The sequence below is a fragment of the Scophthalmus maximus genome, chromosome 4, assembly GCF_022379125.1.
Source record: "Scophthalmus maximus strain ysfricsl-2021 chromosome 4, ASM2237912v1, whole genome shotgun sequence".
Lineage (NCBI taxonomy): Eukaryota > Metazoa > Chordata > Actinopteri > Pleuronectiformes > Scophthalmidae > Scophthalmus > Scophthalmus maximus.
In genome coordinates this window covers 6327611-6344424 of record NC_061518.1, presented here as the reverse complement: position 1 = coordinate 6344424, position 16814 = coordinate 6327611, and the positions used below count along the sequence as shown (strand labels likewise).

Sequence of the window (16814 nt, the reverse complement as noted above, 5' to 3'; positions counted from 1 at the left end):
ACGCATCCAAAACAATAGTCCTTTCTTATGTATTGCACTACATTTCATTCCTGCAGCACCCTGCCTCTCTGTTTCACCGGGTACTAAATATGCCTTTCAAAGGTAGCCTCCTTCCTGATCTCTCTTTTTCCAATCCACAAGAGGCAGAGGAAGGGGCCGACGGCGAAGTTCTGTCAGAAAGAACGTATTCAACGGGATCACAGGGTTCAGATGTCGCTGCACCACAAAGGTACCACGGTGGGGAGAAGGAGGGCGAGGGGGTCAGGTAAGCAGAGGGACAATGGCCAACAGCTGTGAATGGGGATACGAGCGGAGGCGGGCGGGCGGGCAGGGCAGCTGGGAAACAGAAAAAAAGCGCCGATCAGAGAGGATGTTAATGTGGGAAAGGAGGTTGCTCCCCCGTCTCGAGGACAGAAAGGCATTCCTGCTGCCGCTGAAGGTTATCGGGTTGCAGGTGGAGGGAGGCCCTGCAGAGGGTAATGCAGTAACAAGAAGGCTTGTTTTCAACGTGTCAGTGACAGAACTTTTTAACCCCATCAGGAGCGCGGCTATACGGATGTCAGTCAGTCAGTCAGTCAGTCAGTCGGAAGGCCCGTCTGTTTGTTCGCTGCACCTGACTCAACTGTCTCAACATCTATCGAATGGATTGCCTCAAAGTTTGGTGCAATCCTGATGCCCATGAATCCTGCTGACAGGTTCCCCGTGTACATTGTTACCTCCACAGCTATCGTCATGAAATATGGTCCCCGTCCAAATGAACAGATTCAGATGGGTGATTATGGCCACAACACCACGAGAGGTGCAGCGTGCAACGTGATCGCTTGTACAGTAGATCCGTAATGCCGTTTCCTCCGACAGTGTCACATGATTAAATATGGGCGGAAAAGGGAAAGAGGAGGTACCTGCGTCGACATTATAATCAAACCAATACTGTTCATTCTTCATTTTTTAAAGGTCGTAACAAGAGTTGTCACTTGATGTTCACTTTAATCTGCAATGACAACGAAAAAACCTTGACCCGACTGAAGTTAAACGCAGCAGTAAAATTCCTCAAAAGCCTAAAATTATAGAATGTTACGTCGCTTGGCGCCATCTTAAGAAGAAGAAAAAAAAGGATCCACATAACATCGGCATAGGGAAAATGATCATGAGCAAGCAAGCATGCTTACATAAGCACTTCCAAAAAATGACCTTCACATGTAGGAGCATTAATAAACTGATATATTAACCAAGCCTGTGTATGTTACCCTGTTGCTCGTGGCCCACGGATGGGGCAGATGATATCTGCGAGCTGTTGATGGTGCCGGCACAACAACCTCCCGCTTCAACCTAACCCTTGGATATCCTTCTGTTTCACATATGGCAATATGTTCACAACTCAGCAGCTATATACGCTTTTTCCTAACCAGAACCAGAAAGTACGATCGCATGGCTTCTGTTTCAGCCCCTTTCACACTGGCTCCCCCCTTTTGTTTAAGGACTGATTTGAAGATCTGATTCATGACCTCTAACGCTCTTCGTGGCCCGGCTCCAGATTGCGTTCGAGACCTTTTAATCCCTCCCGAACCCTTTGCGTAGTTCGAGATCCTCGGGGCCCGTGGTCTCCTCTCTCTTCCACAGACTACAGGCTTTACGACCAGGGCCCCGAGACTCTGGAATGAGTCGCCCGAGGAAATAAGTAATATTCGCCGGCTTCTTTTACGTCCAAAGTGTAACTTAAATCAAAAAATGACCATATCAGTGTTGGGATGAGAGCTGTGTGTTATCTGATCACTGATCACCGTCACCTTGGTCGCTGTGAAGAGGCCGCCGCGCAGCCACTGAGCAACCGTGCCAACCTCCCATAATCCAATACAAATGGATATACAGTCAAACCGAGGCCGAGTGCACCAAAAACCCATCAGGCCCAAGCATCAAAAGAGTGAGTTGCTGCCCCCTCAATACACCCACTGCAAATCCCTCCATGTGAAATCCGGCCATAAGATTGTTTGTAAAACGCTGGATCACTTGGAGCATCTCCAGCCACGGAGGGTGTGTCACAGAAGAACACGCACGGTATTTGAAGCTTCAGATTTACTCTGACCACAGCACTAACAAGATTGTATCAACTGTGCAGTTACGTAAACACGGGAAAAAAACCTGACGCAGTCTAAGCTGTCGCGTCAGCCTTCACGGCCTTTCACTGCCTTCGGTCTGTTTACTTTTTGAGGAATCAGACAAAGGATGTTGTGCCAACATTACACTTACACGGGATCAGCGTTAATTCGGTGTGAATTATGGCTTCTTAAATATCAACTCATAGACCGGACCGGTTTTTTTGGACAGGTTTTCAACTCTTCACTTGAAGTAGCATTTTCACAAATCTAATATACAAGTTAGTATTATTATCAATTTAGTAAAAGATAATAAACTTGTACCAAACCCCGTGATAGTTAGTGTTGGTACCGTCGTTTCTCTGTTAATCCTCCGTCATACAACAGCTATGAAGATTTTTCTATTGGATAAAAAATTGATTAACAAGTGAAATAAAAACCCCTGACCCTGTAACCCACCGCCTCAAGATTTGCCCACGTAATAACGTATTTATGGAGTTTAATGACTCGAGGGGCTTCAGGGTTTCCACCTAATATTTGCCGTGCATGACATTTCACAGGGCCACAAGAAAAAATATTCAATATGAGACGGGCTTAATTCCAGCTACCAAAATATCTCTGTTTATCTGATTGAAAAATCAATCCTTTACGATTATCCAGCAAGTGTCTCACAGTCAGTCCCCGACGACGCTTTCAAGAGCTTCACTTTCAGTTCCTTCCTAGCGGATAGGTTTCCATATTACCAGCCGTTAATTATTCATCTGTGCTATCTTGGCATCGCAGTTGGAAAATAAAGCAAATCCTTTGGACCAGTGGCACAGAATAGCACGCTGACCCCTCCGCTGAACCCTGGTGCATTGTCCATTGGTCTCCCACTGTTGGTAAGAATGAAATTTGAGCCCAGGGGGCGATTATTTCCTGATGTGTAAAACTTGTCCCTCGCACGGCTCAGGTCCGTGAGCAGCCAGCACATTTGGTGCGTGTGCGGCGCTGGAGCAGCCAGGTACAGTTCCTTTTGTAATGTGCAAAATGATATCTCTGCAGCGTAAACCATCTCTATTACAGGGGGAAGAGATTGTCTTACCCTCCGGATTTGCCCCAGAGAGCACAACAAACCAGCTTGTGCCGCTTGCTGTGGACTCGAACTCCGGTCTACCCATGAGAGGATAAATGACAGAGGTAAGCGATGTGAGAATTTGCAAAACTTGGTTAAAAAAAATGATCATGTCAACAGTTCAAATTAACTAAAACTAACCGATTATCAAAACTACGGTCATCAGATTAAAAATAAAAACCTGAGAGGCTTCTTTTTCTGCTCTGCATTATTTTATTTGTCATTTGAATTTGATAATTAAAAATAAAAACACGCCAAAACTACAAAGTAGCTACATACTAGAATAACAGTTTATTTTGAACGCATCCATTTAACAAATCTTCACAACATATACAGTAGATATGTCTTCAACAAAAACAACAAGTGCTCATGTCAGTTTTCCTTTTATTTTTGCATGAGGTCCAAGCCCTTTGGAAAGTCCTGTATGTCCCGACAGTGTGCACGCTCAAAGAAAAATAATCAGGAAGCACTCAGGATTGTGGCAGAAAGTGACATTATCTTTGTCCTGGAAGGAGGTGGGACAAGCACACCAATGGATCAATCAATCAATCAATCAATCAATCTCGTGCCCTGGGTGGCTGATAATACTGCTGCGTGGGTCTCGTACGCCGGGGCTGGCCGTCTCCCCCAGGGCGAAACTCCAGTGAACTGTCATAGTAGCTGTCATCTTCCTCCTACCATTGTACATTCAATATGGTTGTGAAGTTACTGTGGGTCATTAGATTAAGTGTCATTCATATTTCCTTCCGTACACATTCTGATCTCAAAAATTATGAATGGTAAAAAAAAAAAAGGATTATCAAAATGTTTTCTTTCTCCTTACCAACGCATCAGCAGGAACTGGTTTGATGTTGTGCAGCAGAACCTCTTCGCAGTTTCCGTAATCACTAAACACGACCACGGCCGTGGTGCCCGAAGGATGCACAGCATCTATTCTGGCATGATAGAACTTCACAGGCGTACACACAAACAACACACACACACACACACACAACACACACAACACACACAACACACACAACACACACAACACACACAACACACACACACACACACACACACACACACACACACACACACACACACACACACACACACACACACACAGACACACAGACACACAGACACACAGACACACAGACACAGACAGACAAAAGGACAGACAAAAACAAACAGATTTAATTATTTTCCTACAAACAGTCCCCCTCAAATTTATGTTGATTATTACAGTGACAAACAAATCTAAGACACCGTCAACACTAAACATGAGCCACAATTGCTCTTATTATTTCTTATACTGTCAAACAAAGCATCTGAAAAACACATTTGACATTTCAATCCATAAAATCTTTCAGTGAATTTATACTTTAACAGATTTAGTTTTTAAATTTAATGTTGAAACATTACTTGGGTCTCCGTTTTCCAATTAGCATCAGTTACTACAGACAGTTCACTATGTCACAGCTTATTTAAGTGGTTTTTATTTCTGTGAACTCTCTCTGACTTGACTTGCACTAAGTTGAATGCAAAACATATTTCAACAATTATCAGCTATCGCATTGTTACCAAACCAGGAAGGACGTACCTTGCTGTCTTCCCAGTACAGAGCCAGACACCGGTCCCCAGGTTTCCAAGCCTGTTCAACAAAGTGACCCCTCTCTGGTCCTCGCGGACCTTGACCTCTGCCTTGTCCCGGCTTTCTTTTAGGCCCCGAGTTGTTGGAGGTGGTTCTCTTTGGGGGAGGCTCCCTGTTGGGGGGGTAAGAGGAGTTTGTTGGCTTGATTGGTCCAGTTCTTTTGTGTTCCACCTCTCCATTTTGGAAATGAGAAGGATCCCCAGCGATGACCCGACAATCGCGCAAGGGGCCCACTTCTTGGGTCGTCCCCGGGCTTCCTCCTTTCGGGTTAAGGTTCGGTGGTCCGCCGTCCCTTTGTCGGTCGTGGTGGTCCGAGTTGGGCCGATCAGGCTTTCCCTTCCTCCTGCCGTTGTTGTTGGGTTCTTCAATTCTGTCTGTCCGTTTACTATTCACTCTTCCATCCACCTCACTGCCTGCGGGATTAGTCAGTTTCGATGTGGGCACATTGTCTTTTAACCCTCTCCTGTGAGACGGTCCAGCCATGTTCCCACCACTACCGTCTCCATTTCTGGGTCGCTGCTGGTAAGAGCCACCGAACTCCATCTGCTGCTGTGGTTCTTTTGAACGTGTGAAGGTCGTAGGGAAGGAAGAAGGAAAACTCTGCTCATCTCGCACCTCTCGCCTTTCATTTTGCGATCTGTCAGACGTTCCGCGTGACCACCTCTCCTGGCTCTTCCACTGCTGGGATTGAGGTGCCGTTTGAGGGGTCGTGCAGCTGGAGAGAGGCTCCTGGCCAGGTTTGGGGAAGTCCGTGTCCCGGTGGAAGCGAGGTGGTCTGTCATTCCTCGGTTGCCTGTGGTCATAATGTGAGGAGAACTTGGTGTGAGATGTGTCTTTAGAGTAATAGTCCGTGTTGGAGAAGTTCGCTTTACTCTCATGATGCCTCTGAGCTGCCTGGTTCTTTGGCTCTGAGAAAACAAATCACAAAAAAGGCCAGTGTGATTTAAAAACTATGGCAAATCAATATTTGAAATGTAAGAGAAGATCGTCAAAACACACTGAAGAAAAACCACAGTAAGTAAAATACCAGAATATCATCAGTGGAAACACCAAACCATATAATCTTGAGTCAAACACAATATTTAAATATAGAGCGCATAAAAGATTTGCTTCATGCCACATTCAACTTCAAACCAGTGCTGCATTGCACTATTCTGTCCATGTGGTTGTACTATTAAGAACTGTTTTGAAAAAGTATACCGACATCACCTGTGTTTAAAATAATGGAATATGTTTCTTCCTAAAATACAAGAAACACGGACCAGTTCACCCACCATCAATGGAGAAAACTCCCATCTTGGATTCCAGAAAGTCAAACAGGGTGCTCGGTCCAGATGGCCTCCCCCCTCCTCCCTCCTCCTCGTCTTCATTTCTGGACCGGCCTCTTCCCCTTCCTCTGGCTGGAAGACAAACCCCAAAATAAAATAATTCTGAGCGAATTAGAACAGTTTGATCAATGATACCGGATGTCTGCATGTGTGCACCCTCTGGCCCCGGGTGTCTGCAGCTAAACTATGTGTATCTAATGTTTTATCTTTCCACTTTCCACACAATTCTGTGGTTACAACTTCCATGGTGGCTCACGCTTTGTGGAGCACGTTGTGCTTCCACCTGGAATTAAATGTGCTATAAATAATTTGCTTGCTTGCTTGTGTGTGTTAGTTTAAACCTGAATCCAACTGAATAAGACATTGTACCTTTGCTTGATTTGAGGAGTAATAGAGGGACACATACTGTGTCCAGGTCTTACGAGATTACATGAATTTGAAAAGGTTAATGTTCTGGACTGGACTCGAGAGGATCTGAACGACAATAAAAGCTTTAAAAACTGTCCATCTTTGCAGTTATTGCTATTGGTATTTCAGTGTGAAGGAATACTTTTCAAGTTGCTGCAGGTTCACTGTCAGTGCTGAAACAAATTTATAACACTGCCTGCGGGTAACGCAGAAAATTAATCTGTAACCCCACAATGAGCTTGAGAAAGTGGGTCAGCTGTAAAGTGTAAATGCATTTTGTGGTGAATGGATTAAAACAAGCGAAACACCAGGTGTGTACCTTTAATTAGGCTGTGGGTGATTTCCCCTCCATTAAAACGACCAGTACACCAGTCCCCAATCTCGTTCTTATTCTGTGTATGCATGTGCGTGTGTGTGTGTTTGTATGTGTGTGCGTGTGTGTATATGTGTGTAAGAACCTCTTGGTTGGGGCCTGATGGTCTCAGCCACCACAGGGCTAGATCTGCCCCCAGAAGATCCAGTCAGCAGGCTGTTCAGTGCCACTTCGAGATTGTTGTTATTCTCCATCAGGGCCTGCCGAGCAGCCTCCCTGTTGAAGCCCATCTCCATGATGTCTCTCAGTGCACGTTCGTCCACCTACACACAGATCATAAAGGAAAATTAGACACCAGAGGGAAGATTCAATGGGAAAGAGAGAAATTGACTGAATGAACCGTGGATTAACGAAGAACCTTCCTGTTTAGGTGTGCAACACGCGGGTATCAATTTGAGTTTTGTTTAAAATGTGATTATTCTGCATTCAAGTTTAATTACCAAATGCTTTATATTTATATTCTATTCCATCCTATTTACTGTATAGCTGCCGAAAATTGTCAGAGTCAGACACGTTCACGACTTCAGGAACATTTCCAGAACATTTTGTGGCGTCTGAGTAGAGCCCGCAGGAGGCAGGACATGGCGTTAATTCTGCTGCGGAGAGCAGTGTTGTATGTTTACGCACATCAACACGCCCACTCGCTCGGCGTGAATCTTCCGGAGATTTTTTTCCTGCTATATTCTCACATGGGCTCACTCATCGACATTTGTCCCGGAAATATTACTCGGCAGGAAAAGTTACGGTAACGGTCTGGAGAAACATTTGAGGACAGTTTGCGTTCTCACATACAAGCCCCTCCGAAAAACTTCAGGAAAATGTCCGGACTTCAGTGCACGTCGGACAGCAGCTTATGTCTTCGGCCAGAAGCGGAGTTCAGCCAACAAACTGGCAGGTCACATCACAAGGCTTAGACAATTGGACTCCTATTTGATTGGAAGAGCTGGCCAGACAGACCATTACCTTTAAATTGGTTTATTATTGTGAACGGAGACAAAACCTTCACTTCAATAACAGGCTTTAAATTGTTTCACAGGTTCGGATCGAGTTCGCCTTCTCACCAGCTCTCGATAGTTTCCGTCTTGTCTGCTTTCACTTCTTTCAACCCTGTCTTCTCGTCTCCTCTGCTGGTATGAGTCTCGGCCCCGGGAGTAGGAAGCAGCGCTGGATAAATTACCGCCTGCATTTCCTCCACCTCCAAATGTGCGGGGACCCTAACAAGGAAAACAACATTAAAATCAATAGAGCTGTAGGGTTGGATGAAAAAAAAAAAAGAAAGAAAAAAAAAGCCAGCACAAGAAGCAGAACTTTGCTGCTGACAAAACAATTATGGTTTTTAATTAAAGGAGCTGCTTGCATGTCAAAGGCAAACAAGGTTAAAGTGAATACCAATAAGGAGCATGTATTTTAAGATGCAGGACAAATAGCATTTTCATGAGAGGAGATTAAGACACCGTGTTAAGGCTTTACCTCTTTGGTCTTGGCCACTTCGGCAATAGCTGCGAGCCGCTGCCTTTCAAACTCGTCATTCTCGTCAGCACTTTTGACCACGTTGAGAGTCTGGAGAGTCTTCCTCTGGTCGAGTTCTCTGCTGTCCACTTCGTCATTCCTTGCACATTTCTATGGGGAGCAAACAAGAGAGTCCAACCCAATCATGTACAGTCCCCTTAAGAAAAATAATAAATGCACTTGGCAAAATCCATGTTTTCACACCAAGTGTTTCAATTATACTTTAAATTTGTTGTAGCAACCATCTCAAAGCTGCCTTCCAGCTCACAGTTAAAGTTTAGAAAAATGTGGAAAAATATAACATCAACTGTGACTTTGAAGGAATGAGGTGGAAACTCAACACCTTCTGATTGTACAAGAGAGCGATGATTTCCACCGGAGGAGTCAGCGTCTGAATGGAGCAAGCGATGACATTTGCTTAAGAGCAGGTTTGCTATCTTTTTGTTGAGTTAGCGATCTGAGTGGCAAGATGGAAGGAAGAGTTGACTTATCTGAGGAGAAAGAACGTGGGCAGCTGATAATAAAGAAGAGGCCAAATGTATCAGGTGTTAAGAGGATATTTCAAACCAATTACAGCAAAAAATACTCAATACCTCAACTGCGCCTGGTGGTACCAAGCTACGCAGATAGTTTGGATTTTATTGGCTCAGGTTTTGACATCCGTGCCACAGAGATTTTGCTGCCAATTAAGAAATGTGGCTGTAGATGGTTTACTATTTTCTATGCCCCATAGAAAACCAAAGGTTGAGCGTGAGCTCTGTAGATTAGCAAGGTTAACCAAGGTAAAAGGGGTAATTGATGTAAATCTGGTGACAAACTCGCAAGTGGAACTAAATGTTATGGACTCATGAAGCGAACAATTCTATTGTCTCGTGAGATGTACACTAAATTAAACTCTTCAGGGGAAACAAAATTTCCAGAAGAAAAACCCACCAACTCATCTCACTTCTAAAGATTCCTGCTGTGAAATGTGGAGGTGGCGGCTTTGTACCTCACGCCTCCGGGTGGCGGGAACTGGTGTAAGTGTAACTGACCGACTGACAGAACATATAGACATGGAAAAACGCAGGCACAGATTTTAAGAGAATCTGCTTCACAGCACTAATTCCCTTCAAAGAGGGAAATATTTTCATATAACAATCCCGGAGCAGACGTCCAATCCATCCGTAAGAGGAATGATCCAGCTTATAGAAACAGTAAAGACGAAAATCTAGAGAATTTTGAATAAATGGACCTCGTCCAAATTTACAAAGCTTTAGCAAATCTGGAATGACAAGGGAGTGAAAATCCCAAAATCCAAGTGGCAAGCTGATCTGAATGTATCCCACTCTGAAACTTCCCCAAGGACTATCGACTCAGGCAAGAAGCAGTTTATAAAAAATTTAAATTACTGTGTTATTGTTTTTATTTATTTAAGGTGGTTTAATTGTTCCTGAATCCATCAAGTTAAACCTTTCCAATACTGTCTTTAGATACCAACAGACGCTATCATGATGTGATGGAAGTGTTTATTTTTGAGTACATTATTTATTTGAAATGTTCAAACACCTTTGAAATGTTTTATCTCGTCTCACTTTTTCGACAAATTACAACAGCATTTTTATTTCAATACAAATGCAACACTTGCACCTCCTATTATGTTTTGAAGGAGTGAGAAGCGGAGATCGAATTGTTTGCAATATGTGGACAACAAAGCAAAAGCAAATTAAAATGCAGTCATGCATTTTAATGATTCACGCAGACTCTCGCGATTACCTCAGAAAGATCAGAGAGACCACTGCCAAGAAAAGGGACATCAAGGCTCTGCTCCTGGAGCCCTGCCTGGGCTCGGCCACTTGCATATATTTGTGAACTGTTATTGTTATTCAACAGTCTCCCATGACATCAAGCAAATCTTCTTTTCATAAACTAACGTCATCTTGATTCTATTATTTTTGTTATTGTGGTTTATATTTGTTGTTTGTTGTTTTCTTCAGGTGTTTATGTAAGGGAACCTCTAGGCAACTTGTGTTTTAAAAAGTGCTCGCTTATAAATATCATTTTTCCTCACCTGACCAAATGCCACAAAGGGAGGAGGTCCGCCTTCTGCTCCGATGTTATTCCTGCTGTGTTTGGCCAGACTCTGAATGTTGAGAAGTAAAGGGAAATCATTATTAAAATACATGATCCTGGAAAGAGTAATGACAGACTGGTGGTGGTGGCCTTTAATGCAGATTTAAAATGATAACCGACATATGATGAATTCCATATAGATATATAAACTTTTAGAAAAACTGGAGCCATCTTAATGAAAATCGACCCGCACCCTTTGCAGTTCCCATTTCTCCACCATGTGATCGACCTCTCCTCCGAGGACAGAGATCTTTGAGTCGTCGAGCAGCAAAAGACCATTTTTAACCTCGACTGTACCAAGGAGCTTAACCTTAGTTCCAGGGGGGGTGTTAAGACTGAAAAACAAACAGACAAAAAGTTATTTATGACAGGAAGCTTCATATGTTTAACCAACACTTAAATGTTAATCACATCCGAGGGTTGCCAGACATTATTACTGCATATACTTCCCCGCGCCCGATCACCCTGCCCATACCACTTTATAAATGACTTGGCTCAGTGCCAGGGGATGGGTGGCCAGGCTCGCAGAGCCTATTAATAACCCCAGCTGCTCGCCCCATCCTCATGGTAAATTAAAAGCCCCCTCTATCTCATCAGGCCTGATAAGGCCTCTGCCTCTCTCATTAGGAAAGCACAGAGACTTAGAGGGATTTCCAGCTACTGATGCCGGATGCCAAAGCAACAATTAGGGATTTCACTCCAAACCTCTGGGAGAGACGCTCGCAGCCTCATGACATTGGCAAATGCAGAAATGAGGCATTCTCTATGCTCGATTCAATCATGCGCGTACAAACATCTTCGACACATCTAATTTTCTACAAACGCACTATTCAACCTCCGATCGATGATTCTACTTAATTCTTTATTGTCATCCCCCTCCAACAGTCGCACACTGAACAGTCCTGTAATCCCTCTCATCCTTCTTTGCCACTCACTTATGGCCTCGGGCGCACTAAAGCGGACACTTTCATAAGACACACTAACCACCACTGTTGGTAGCCAGCGTGTGCGAGTGGTTCATAAAGAGGGGATTTGTTCTGTTCTCCCCTCTCTTCCCATCAGGAAGTCAAGGCCCACGTTCTGGCCACTCCACCTGTACAGACTGGCTAGTCACCATGGCAGCAGTCGCCAGGGCCACCGTTGCCGGGATGGAGATGTAATTAAGGCTGAGAACTGTTAGATCAGCTGCCACCACGTGGAAATTGCAGATAAAGGGAAAATTGAGACATGTGGCGGGGTGAGAGTGTTGACAAGGAGGTGAGGGATAGGATATGTGCAGAATATCACACATTTGCTTTGAATAAATGAGGAATTGTCTTTAGGACACCTGGTTTGCATTTATGGAGCTCCTAAAAATACTTTTTATTTTTAGGGGCCGCTCCATGTGTCGTTTTTTAGGCTTCAAAGCCTCAGTGACAATTACCAGAGATGAATCAAAGATAAAGTCGCTGTAGATTTATGATATGCCTTTTTCCTTTGGGATATCCAGCACTTGAACTTTTAGGGGTTATCTCCACAAACCTGGAAGTTATTCCAGATGTTTGAATTTTTTAAAATCTTGGTGTTGTTGAAACCTGCAAGCCTGTCACGTGGTCAAAGGTGTCAGTGCAGATAGCATTAGATGAGCGCTCTGACGCACACTCTCACTATTTCATATTTCATGGGCTACTATGATTTCTTGTCGTGGATATATACTAATAAAAACAGAAAATTTACAGCATGCATTTTAACCATTATTAAACAGTCATCCCAACACAAATTTAAATGCACCACGTCCAGTAATTTGCACAAAAACGAATTCTTCCTCAACGCAACCAAAGGGTGATATAGATACCTTATCTTAGAGAGGTGTTTAAACTCCAATCCAACACAGGTGGTGTGGCCATCTGTCATTTGCAGGCGCAGCATTCGAGGTGCGCCCTGGGACTCCTCATGGTTCTTAGGAGCCGAGATGTTCCTCACCTTCTGCACCTGGAGAACACATGGACCGACCAACTGGCCGTGTGCAAGGGACAGCAAAGAGGCAACAAATGAGTTGTTGCTTAAGAGTGCAAATCAGCAGCATGTGGGGGAGGACCGAAAGAGCAAAAATCCGAGCATTAACTCAGCCATCATAACAATATAACTAGGCATTTCCTGTTTCAGTGTGGGTTTATTCATTCCTCTGAGCTGCTCTGTGGTGACTTTGATGTCACAGTGACACCATTTTCTTTGAAAGTAATTATCTGTCTATCCATCTTTTTATTTTAAAATAAATATACGTAAATGCAATCTACAAACAATTCTGCTTCGGTATGAATTGTAATTTTAGAAGCTCAACTGGCTTTCGCACTTTTTCAATATGTACGAAAAAGCAAAGACTGAAGTGTCAGCTTATGAGGAGAGGTGACCATCTCATTCTGAGCCTGAAGGGAGACCGAGTTTAACTCACAAAAAAATGTATATGTTTTAATCCTGACAATATTTGGAGCATTTATTCTGCAGTTTCTCAGGTGAAAAAGCAGTTTGTTGATCCTTGATCGTCAGCGTGTTAGGGCCATCTAGTGGCACATATGAGAACTGCAACTTAAATGTTTACTTTGGGCAGCACTGCAGCGACTTCAAGCAGTAAAAAGAAAAAACATTGACCTCAGCGAATCATTTCCCACTGAGTTTCATCAATGTGACACTAAAATGGCCATATAACATTTTCTGTACAACTCACCTTCTCAGTTCTTCCACTATTGATATCAGGCGGTAGAAATTTTCTCCCAGTCGACCTAAGATCATTCTGCAAAAGAGACACAGCTTAGTTTAAAAAAAAATAACATAAAATGTGACAGGTGTGATAAAATGAAAGAGTTTCAAAAGGGTGGAGGGGCCCTTTCACTTGTGCCTTCAATCCCAAAAACCATGGCTCCAATTCGAAACAGACTGCTAAACATGCCTGTGAACTATTAAGCTAGTCTGCAGCATTTGCTGTACCGCACAGTATGTTATAGGGTGTATAATATGGTGTAGTATGGATTTATATGGAGTACTGAGTTCAGTAGAAATTCAATCACCTCCTTAATGACTGCTAAATATTTACTAGAGTTACATGTGTTAAAAACAATTATAAGATTTTATATGTTCTTGCAAGCAACATTATGATAAATGGATTGCAATGGGACGACCACCGATTTAACTGTTTTTCAGGCACTACAAGATGGTGCCCTAAGTTATTACATGTTGGTACAACCAGTGATAAGTCCAAGTGCAGTGTGTGATCTAAGTCTAAAGGTCAATGCTACTGTATACTGTGCACTTGTCGGCCACTGCGGGGTCAGGTGAACAGTATCATAGAGTTATTTTGTATTGCTGTTTTAATATAGTAGAGTTACAGACAATGGTTTTTCTGGATCTATAGCCGTTTGTGGTTCTTCTTCACTTATTAAAGTGTATTGTGTTTTGTTTATATCAGCTTTTTTGTTCATTGTTATCATCAAGAACTTTATTTATATAGCACATTTCTTAATATAAATTGCAACTCAAACTGGATCACAAGAAAGGGTCATTTAAAAAATTACATAATGAAAAGCAGGACAACTTAAGACGCAAAAAAATAATAAAACAATGAAATCTTGAAAAGTTAGGTGGTTAAATCATAGAAAGATGGTACATGTAGTAGATGACTTATTGATATAAAGGTAATTTTAAGAAATAGAAACCATATGACAAAATAAAAGCAATCTCAGATAAAGCTTGCATTGATTAAAACCAAGCCCCTAAAAATATGTTCTTGCTTCTTGAAAATAAACAGAGGTTGCTTTTCGAACGCTGTATGTGGTGGGATTAAGCTCCAGATCACTGAATTTTTGCCGGATTGTATGTGGCACATTTAGCAAACAAGCGTTTAGTGACCCATGCAAAGGGTTTGGGGTGACCTCAGACACCCAATCTGAAGGATGTGAAAGAGCCAGACCAGGTTGTTTGGCTTTGTAAAAGAATCTTATCTATCCTCTAGCTTGCAGGTAGTCAGTATAATGATGCTAATTGTGGTCAGGGCTTTAAATTGACACCCGCCAAATGCGGGTAACATTGTAAAGTTACTAGCCAATTTGGCTGGTGATGAATAAAGCAAATAGCACTGCATCTGTTTGAATCAGCAGGCTGCAGAAACAATACAATACAATATATATATTTAACATTTTAATGTATATCTGCCACCAACGCAAATAAAAAACAATTTAAAGAAACATGGATGCCTAAATGTATTCAGTTGCACTCATAATCTGGTTTAATTTCCCTGGAAAAAATTTGTCTCTCAAAAAAAGTTAATTTAAAGCCCTGATTGTGGTATAAAAATATGATTGATTATTCATAATGATTAATGTTTCGACGGCTCATGTAAAAGTAAAGGTATGCTATGGATTGGATTTAGCAGGTTGATCAAAGAATTTCAAAGGACAGTTTGATGTGAAGGAGGATTAGAGCTGGGGGCAAATGAAGAGGAATAGAGTCAGTGCTGGCTTTGAAAAATTGGGTCATGTAATGACAGTAATTAGTCAAAGGCTACAAAAATATGATTTTCACACAAGTCTTTTTACACTTGTAAATACATGAGACACCCTGAACTTTCACACAGAAGTGAATTTCACACCCAGTTTGAAATTGTGTTTCATTCGCACGTATGGCTGTGTCCATCGGTTTACTGTACATCTAGAAAACAATCAATGGATACATTGCCACAACCTTTGGCGCAACCATTTTCCGTAACGATTTACAGTGCACACATGTATGAATACAGAGAAGAGCCCTCTTTCACTTCCAGTAATGCATGTGAACCTTTAAATCAAGAGTAAAACTTACGTTAAGTGCAATGCGGATAATGTCACTGTGCGTTATTCTCTCTGCAGATCCTTTCAGGTCTGCTATGCCTTCATCACTGAGGTACCTGGAAGACGACACGCGGGGCGCAAAAGGGGAAGGGGAAGAATTGAGCAGTTAGGGGTTTCAAAGATTAAACCAAGCACCTGCACATAGCAGTTAAACCAGAACAAAAACTATCTAACCTGGACCAGTGAGGCATTTTATGAAAATGATAGAACATTTGATTCTTAAAAGAGGCCTTGTTTCCCCACCCACACTTGATAAGATCTAATCACGTGTGGTTTCGTATTTTACAGCAAGATGACAGGTGAGACAACGTCAAATGTCTCCGAAAACATAAACTTAAGACATCTAAACTGCAGTGGGGACCATCCCATCGACAATTATGCAAAAACTGGACGGGGACAATGTTTCCATGTGGGTGTTTTGTATACGAAGTCGGACTGCTACAGTCGGCGCCCTGTTACACGTTAGACAGTGATGCGAGCTAATGACAAGTTCTGACTCCGACTGATGTCGGGCCTGGCACCGGAGGCTCCGTCGGTGTCTTTCGACCAACTCTGGGTGAACGAGAAGTTCACACACTCAGCACACTGTAGCGTCAACGGTCTGCATCAGGTCATGGCATGCTATATGTGTGTGTGTGTGTGTGTGTGTGTGTGTGTGTAAGCTAGCTGGCTAGCTAGCTAGCTAGCTCGCTAGCACTATTTACGTCGCTAGCTACTTAGTGAGCGGAGCCTCACGTTCGCCTCGGATGAACCGATGACCTCGCCGCGACACACACACACCTTTATGCAAGCCACGTCTACCCTGGACACCCTGTGGAACTCCTAATGTACAGGTGTAATAACAATCGGCCATGAGCCAAAAGCATTCGGTGAGTTTGCTAGCTTACTGGCGTTAGCTGCCATGCTACCTACCAGCCCTCGTTCGTCAGGGAATCTGTCAAATCGGTCATTTTCGCTTAAACCGTATTTGTGTGTAAAAAACGAAACAAAACAAAAACCACTGGTTCACACGGAGCACATGTGGAGACCGACTATCTGCCTCTGTGATGCATGCTCTCCACCTGCCGACAGTAACGCTCGCTGCTGTGGAACACCGAAACCGAACGACCGCACGTCACATACGTCACCGACGGAGTCGCGTTTTACAAGTACGGGGCGCCAGGAGGCTCAAAACAGGCCTCGCATTTCTGTTTCGCTCTTTTTGCTCCCCGTCACTGACAAGAACTCTCAGGGACCGATTTTTGTGACCGATTGTGACACATTGTTGTTCGTATTTCCATTTTGTACATACTTTCATGTATTTTTTTCTTTTGGCACTTTCATTTTACATATTTACTTTTATTGTTTAGTATTCTATTACTCCTCTTCTCCTTGTACTTACA

The 16814-nt window shown here is 43.0% G+C and overlaps 1 protein-coding gene and 1 long non-coding RNA gene across 3 annotated transcripts; one reads left to right on the top strand and one right to left on the bottom strand.

Annotated features, from left to right (window-relative positions):
- The first annotated feature begins 2683 nt into the window (after positions 1–2683).
- LOC118302514 lies at positions 2684–6815 on the top strand. The gene is made up of 3 exons (XR_004790575.2): positions 2684–2974; positions 3159–3272; positions 6096–6815. It is a non-coding gene; the product is annotated as an uncharacterized LOC118302514 (long non-coding RNA).
- Positions 3476–16553, bottom strand: tdrd3 (tudor domain containing 3). 2 transcript variants are annotated; one of them, XM_035628699.2, is made up of 13 exons: positions 16345–16553; positions 15404–15488; positions 13278–13343; positions 12408–12568; positions 10767–10908; positions 10512–10583; positions 8423–8572; positions 8014–8166; positions 7038–7215; positions 6118–6243; positions 4793–5751; positions 4031–4156; positions 3476–3915 (listed from the first exon to the last, which is right to left on the bottom strand). In XM_035628699.2, exons 1-13 carry the CDS (start codon positions 16380–16382, stop codon positions 3913–3915), a joined length of 2259 nt encoding a protein of 752 aa, XP_035484592.1. In that variant the 5' UTR covers positions 16383–16553; the 3' UTR covers positions 3476–3912. The 2 variants fall into 2 exon arrangements, with proteins under 2 accessions (XP_035484592.1, XP_035484591.1); XM_035628698.2 differs by having other exon boundaries at positions 3476–3881.
- Positions 16554–16814: the final 261 nt, after the last annotated feature.